Below are 7500 nucleotides of genomic sequence, written 5' to 3' on the forward strand. Positions count from 1 at the left end.
CATTTAAAGGAATTGAAAGCATGGCGTAGAGTAGAATGACCACAAAACATATATTAAACAGATGCAGGCCTAGCACAATGGGGCTCTATGCAGTAGCGTAGTGCTGTTTTACTGTTTACTGATTTAGTCAGGGTAGGCTTTTTCTCTTTTCCTCTTCCAAGGCTAATTTAGTCGCGCTGCTGTTTATTGATTAATCATTTTTTTCCTCTGCCCTTTATTTCTCCTCTCTCCTCCTCTCTCCTCCAGCGCCGGCCTCCAGGCCCACCTCCGCAGCTCCCAAGACCAGCACCGCTGCCGCCGCCACCAAATCTGATAGGCCGCCCGTCTCCAAGACAACAAGGTAAGGAAGGAAGGAAGGAAGGAAGGAAGGAGGGCAGCCATTGGTGCATTGCAGACAGAACATGGCAGCTCGCACCCCCCCATCCCCCCCCCCTCTAGAGAGGAGCCAGTGATAATATTGAGTGCCTGATGATGATGAGATATGCAGATGATTACCTCCAGATGGTACCTCCCTCCTAGTTACCCCTTAAAGTGATACTGTCCCATTTTTGGAAATAAGCTTATTTTACACCTTTCATTGAGTTAAATAATAGGGTTTTACCGTTCTCCTGTACTTTCAACCGTTCTCGGGGTGTGGCAGTGCAAATTTTACCTCCATGCTAGCAGTTAACATTGAGTCCTACAGTGTTTCCCACAGAAATTTTGGAAACTATGGGGGCAAAACTATATTCACGCAGTGTAAATGCAAAATGGCAAAACAATGAGTACAGTAAGACATTGGCGCATGGAGAAACTATAGGCCTAGGCCTACATTTCAGCCATTTATATTTTGAGAAATAAGGCTACATAATACACATGCAGGGGTCTATGTAATGAAAAAAATAATAAAACAAAATAGGAGCAGAGATAAGAATTTAAGATTGCTGTGAAATTGTTAACGCATAAACAACAAGTCCGACAGGCGGACAACAGATGCGTCCGTCTATGCCCGTTCTGAACCTTTTTTGCCCAAACGCCCCCTTGGCCTCCTCATAACCTGTCAAGGCAATTTATCAATAAGCCTACCATGTACTGTATAAGCCTGGATTTGAAAAAGTACCATAGGATTTCAACAGTGTTGGGCAATTTACTGAAAAACTGTAATGCATTGCTGATTACATGTTACTGTCTTTTCAAAATAATCCCTTACACTACATTTAGCAATGTGGGGACCTAAGGCGAATTTAGCTTAGGGGGGCCATCGGTCCATCCCATATCACATTTTTTTTAACATAAAATCTCTATTTTTGTTAGGCAATTTTTTTTTTTTTAAATCACTTTTTTTTTTTTTTTTTTTTTTAAATTTAATTAAAAAACAGGCAAACATTACAACCCTTTCTGGACAGATTTCAATGAATAGGCTATTTGCAATTTTGCATAGGCCTACATTAAATAAACTAAAATGTGAAATTCTCTTTTCACTTTAATATGAGAGCAGTGATGTCCCCCCCCTCACTGAAGTGTTATTTCATGTGTGAGCATGATGCTGTCACCTATTTGAAGTGACGTTGATGTTGGATTTCATGGAATACTTTTAAATGCCGCTTTGGGAAGAAAACAGAGTAGGCGACAGGTGAACTGTATTTCTGTCAAAACAGTGGTTTGCAGGCGTTTGCGTTTTCACGTGGATATTGTCTTCGTGGACCGTAACAGACAAACCGTAAGTTCCATAAACTAATCAATGAGACATTGGCTACGTGTACATGATGTTTTTAATAAATAATAAATGCGATTTAAATAGATCGGATTAAGAGTTATTTTGCGATGTGTATACATGGCACTTTCACTTAAATGCGATTAAACGTCTGGGGAAAATAAAGCATTGCGATTGGACTGAGGACTCACGTGCTGAGTGAGCCAAATAAGGCACGGGGGCGTGGTTCATTGCCACCGAGATGCAGGTCATCTTCCCCACGAAAATCGTTGCCTCAGGCGGACTGAAATCACAACATTTCCCCCTTTCTCCCTGGATCATTTACAATGCTACATTAGCTACCCTGTTAGCATAGAAAAACGAGTGGTCAAATGGTAATGTGGAGTAACTTTGTTGTGCTTCATTACTTCGTGGGGCACTTTTACATCAATATATGGAAGCCACAACATTTATAGTCGCTTAGGGACTTTAAATTAAGCAAAACTTTCATGTGAAAATCAACAGGAAGTGCCGCCATGTTTTTCTCACTGGCAAAGAGCACGGTTGGTTTGCACGCATGAGCTCCAGGCCAAAACTGAGCGACTGCCACCTTGTGGACACAAGAGGGAATCACAGGAGGGAATCACAATTCAGAAACGCATCACGGGAGGGAAACGCATCACGGGAGGGCGGACGGACGGACGGACGGACGGACGGACGGACGGACGGACGGACGGACGGACGGACGGACGGACGGACACCAAAGCCTCTTATTAGTCTAGTCGTGATTTCATGAACCCGGAAATGTTGAGTACCCTAAAGTTTTATTGCAGAAATATCATCTATGGGCCTAATGGATAGAATTTAGCTTGGTTGCCCAAAGTTGCACTTTGAGCAATTTGCATAATTAGCATAAATATATTGTTAAGGTAAGACTACTACAGGTGAATAGGCTAAAAAATTAAAATAATAGGTATCACTATGAAACTTCCTCAGTTGATTATTGATGATGAGAGAAGAAAAAAATGTATTGGATGTTTTTTGTATTTTGATGTTTAGATATGCAAATGAGGGCATGCATTATCAATTATGCGCTAATTTGCATACGCAACAAATCACTTTCATAAGGTGAACTCTGGCTCAAAATAACTTTTATGTGGGTAAAATATGTATATTTGAGTGTTGAGATGGTGAAAAACCTTCTGAGGCAGTGGTTCTCAAAGTGGGGCCTGGGACCCCTGGGGGGCTGCCAGGGGCCCCACGGCAGGCTGGCAGGAAAAATATGGCAAAATAAGATGAATAGCCTAATAAATTGAATAACTAAAGTAAGTAAAAAATAAACCAAAAAATAAGCTGAACTATCCTAGTGGAATAATTCTCTTCCTTACAATGTTTATGTACTATGCTGTCTGTAGTACTTGAATGGGTTTAGGAATGCACCAATTTCATCGAGTTGTGAAACCTGGTGCACAGAAAAAATATTGTGGCACGGGTGCCGCACGGCCCATGATAGGGGAGCCTTGGCTGGAATCTGGCAGTATATGGGGGGCCTTGGCTGGAATCTAGCGGTATATGGGGAGCCTTGTCATGGTAAAGTTTGGGAACCACTTCTATGAGGAACCTGGTCAAGAGGGAGTTTTGACCTGGATACATGACCCGATATATAGGCCTATACATATAGGATATTTATTTATTACATACAGCGTGTAGCACACACATACATCCAGTGTAGCAGAACTATATACAGTATGTCTGTGTACACAAACACAAAATAACTATACAAGAGAAATTTACTGTTCTGAGGAAAGGCTTTAAGGCCTAAAATAGCACATACGTTTTTTGAACAAAATATGATTGTAGCAGACTTTCACTATACAACATGCAGAATAACTACAGTATGCACACACACACAAACGCACACACAAACACACACACACACACACACACACACACACACACACACACACACACACACACACACGGGTGACTCTAAACAACTCTCCATTGACCTTAACAGTGACAATAGTTATCTGGAGGTTTACAAAATAACATGCGCATTAGGCCAGTGATTGCTGCAGGATACACATGTGCTGAAGAAAATACCGTGAAAGTATGGGGATGGTGAAAGCTATGTGGTTTTTCCTAAATATGTGTGTGCATATACAGCGGTATACAATAATTTAATGATTGGGCACCCCTTTTGAAAAACATTATTGGTTTGTCTGTTGATAGTTTGTTAAAGCAATTTCGTGTTAGCATTATGTTAAACAGTATGGAAAGAACAACATTTCAGATGTGAAATCACTTTTATGGGCCCAGCAGAATCAATTGTACATGTAGCCAAAACATTCTAGTAAAATTATTTTGCTAATGCAATGGGCTGTGGATGGTTCTATAAGCAGACAAGTCCCAGAAGTCTGGCATTTTGAATTTGAGGTGGTGTGGATAGTCAATGGTAAAAATACTGTCAGCATTCTTGTCTTCCTTCCATTTGTTTTATTTTTTTAAGACAGGGATGACTATTCCACAATGTACTTTTGCTCCTACATGAAATACTGGGTGGATTTTGAACAGTGCTTACAACCTTTGCTCTACAGAAGTCTCTAACCCAGCCATGGCTTTACTTCAACTGTGCAATTGTGTGACTATTGAGCATTCTTTTGAAGAATCTTCTGGAGTTTCAGAGGAGTTAATGAGGTCATCTACTTAAATAAGGTTTATTATACCTAGCAATTCAGCCTCTTAACACAATCCTTCTGCCCAATTCCATTGAGCACAGGTATGATTTACAAAAACTACACCACAAAAACCATTACTGGTTTTCAGCTTTTGTATTATGTTTCTGACTACAGTAGCACAATATAAACCTCCACATAACTTTTGTCAGTGTTAAGGAAAGTTGTTTAGAGTCACCCATGCAATGTGTGTGTGTGTGTGTGTGTGTGTGTGTGTGTGTGTGTGTGTGTGTGTGTGTGTGTGTGTGTGTGTGTGTGTGTGTGTGTGTGTGTGTGTGTGTGTGTGTGTGTGTGTGTGTGTGTGTGTGTGTTGTAGTTATTCTGCATGTTGTATACTGAAAGTCTGCTACAATCATATTTTGTTTCAAAAACTTATACAGTATGTGCTATTTTAGGCGTTAAAGCCTTTCCTCAAACCAGTAAATTACTCTTGTATAGTTATTTTGTGTTTGCGTACATAGGCATACTCTACTGTATATAGTTCTGCTACACTTAATGTATGTGTGTGCTGTATACATGCGGTATGTAATTAATAGCCTATATGTAGGCCTATACAGTATATTGCACAGGGCATATATCCAGGTAAAAAAAAAAACTCCTCAGAAGGTTTCCACCATCTTTTTCTGTGCACCAGGTTTCACAACTCGATGAAATTGGTGCCTTCCTAAACCCATTCAAGTACTACAGACAACATAGTACATAAACATTGTAAGGAAGAGAATTATTCCACTAGGATAGTTCAGCTTATTTTTGGTTTATTTTGGCTTACTTTAGTTATTCAATTTATTAGGCTATTCATCTTATTTTGCCATATTTTTCCTGCCAGCCTGCCCCCAGGGGTCCCAGGCCCCACTTTGAGAACCACTGCCTCAGAAGGTTTTTCACCATCTCAACACTCAAATATACATATTTTACCTACATAAAAGTTATTTTGAGCCAGAGTTCACCTTATGAAAGTGATTTGGTGCGTATGCAAATTAGCGCATAATTGATAATGTATGCCCTCATTTGCATATCTAAACATCAAAATACAAAAAACATCCAATACATTTTTTTCTTCTCTCATCATCAGTAATCAACTGAGAAAGTTTCATGGTGATACCTATTATTTTAATTTTTTAGCCTATTCACCTGTAGTAGTCTTACCTTAACAATATATTTATGCTAATTATGCAAATTGCTCAAAGTGCAACTTTGGGCAACCAAGCTAAATTCTATCCATTAGGCCCATAGATGATATTTCTGCAATAAAACTTTAGGGTACTCAACATTTCTGGGTTACACTATTGGGCCTATGGAGATCACGACTAGACTATATAGGAGATGCGTGGGACGCATCTAAAAAGGGTCTAAGAGGGTAGGCTATGCCTTTTCCCCACACACACATTCTACATGAGGGGTGCTGGTCACAGGGCCAGTTTTTAAAAATTCCTCCCATTAAAAGGGCTGAACAACATATTACACATTTATGTCTATATTCACATTCATTACACATTCATTTCTATATGCAGCCCGATGTCTCCTCTGCCTTGTCAATGAAGGCCTGTCACCTAACTCATTACAACTGTAAAACAAAGCCTGGGGAGTGTTAGTAAACTCATCCCAACTGTCCCTTCTCGGAAGTTTTTTTTTATTGCTCCCAAACCCAAGTTAACTACAACAACTTGACAAGGCTTTTGATCCCTCTCTCTTTCAAGCACTTGTGGTTTTCTCTATAGGATGTATTTACTCCAGGAGGAAAATGCGAAGGAAATCGTAATTGAAATCGCTTTTAACAAACACGGAAATCGTAAAAAAAAAAGTAAAAAGAAAAAAAATTTTTTTTTTTTTTTTTACATTTTCGGAAACTATGGCGGCCAAATTTAAACTATGGCGGGCCGCCATAGTTTCCTCAATGTATGGGAAACACTGGTCCTATGAGACCAGCTCGCGGCTAACTGGTCTCATAGGACTCAATGTTAACTGTTAGCTTGGAGGTAAAATTTGCACTGTCATAACTAGAAAACGGTTGAAAGTACAGGAGAATGGTAAAACCCTATTATTTAACTCAAGGGAAGGTGTAAAATAAGCTTATTTCCAAAAATGGGACAGTATCCCTTTAAACGCCATTAGCATTCTCTCTCTCTCTCTCTCCTGAAGCAAAGGAGAAGATAGATAATCACACGGTGTAAGCGAACAGGAGAGGCTTTGTAGTGTAGTAGTCCTCCTGGGGAGGCGCCGGGGTGATCGAATCATGCTGCTGCTGCTGGGGGTCCATTTTGGTTTGCATATGAAGTGACCTTGTGGTGGGCTTAAGGTTGTGAAGATGCCCCCGAGTGGAGACTGTGGAGAAACGATTGCTATTGAAGCTCTCTGGCCCTTTTATGTCCAAAACACACTCACAGAGAAGAACTGATAAAAGAGCATGCGCATTGCACAGAAGATTGCTTGCATGCACGGGTGCACACACACACACACACACACACTAGAGACACACTAGAAACACACACACACTCACTCACTCTCTCTCTCACACACACACACACACACACACACACACACACACACACACACACACACACACACACACACACACACACACACACACACACACACACACACACACACACACACACACACACACACAGCTATCTGCCAGCTGTGCCAGGCTCCTGGGTGGATCTGCTCCAGAGATCCAAGAGATGGCAGACTAGACTCTTCCAGGCAACAAACAACAAACACCGCCACCGACACAGACAGGAGCAATAGAAGCTATCCACAGCACTCAGCTTTGTCTGTGTTCTCTTTAGATGCACAGCTAATTTTGCTGTGTTGTGCAATTCAGTAGGCTACTTAAAGAGTATAGGACACACACTACTAGGAGTGCTAAATTAGCCCCTTTAAGTGTTACAGTAGCCCCTTAATGCATGCGGTACCTTATCTACTATGAAATAACACAAGGCCTTTAGTAATGCACTATGACTTTGGTCATTGCCATTCCGGTAACAGCAAATTTATAACACTGTGTCTTAACACTGCAAAAATGTACTGTGTGGCTTAGACCAATCAGAGCGAGATAAGGGCCAAAGTCAACTCAGAGTAGGACCAAACTCT

General features: G+C 40.7%; 1 protein-coding gene across 2 annotated transcripts in view; it reads left to right on the top strand.

Annotated features, from left to right (window-relative positions):
• The window catches only part of prr36b (proline rich 36b), a 44340-nt gene that overhangs the window by 17750 nt on the left and 19090 nt on the right, over positions 1–7500 (top strand). For both annotated transcript variants that reach the window (XM_063192085.1, XM_063192091.1), the window contains exon 3: positions 247–340. In XM_063192085.1, coding sequence (XP_063048155.1) covers positions 247–340 — 94 coding nt within the window. The remainder of the gene's footprint in view (positions 1–246; positions 341–7500) is intronic.

Source organism: Engraulis encrasicolus, chromosome 2 (genome assembly GCF_034702125.1).
Source record: "Engraulis encrasicolus isolate BLACKSEA-1 chromosome 2, IST_EnEncr_1.0, whole genome shotgun sequence".
Taxonomy (NCBI): domain Eukaryota; kingdom Metazoa; phylum Chordata; class Actinopteri; order Clupeiformes; family Engraulidae; genus Engraulis; species Engraulis encrasicolus.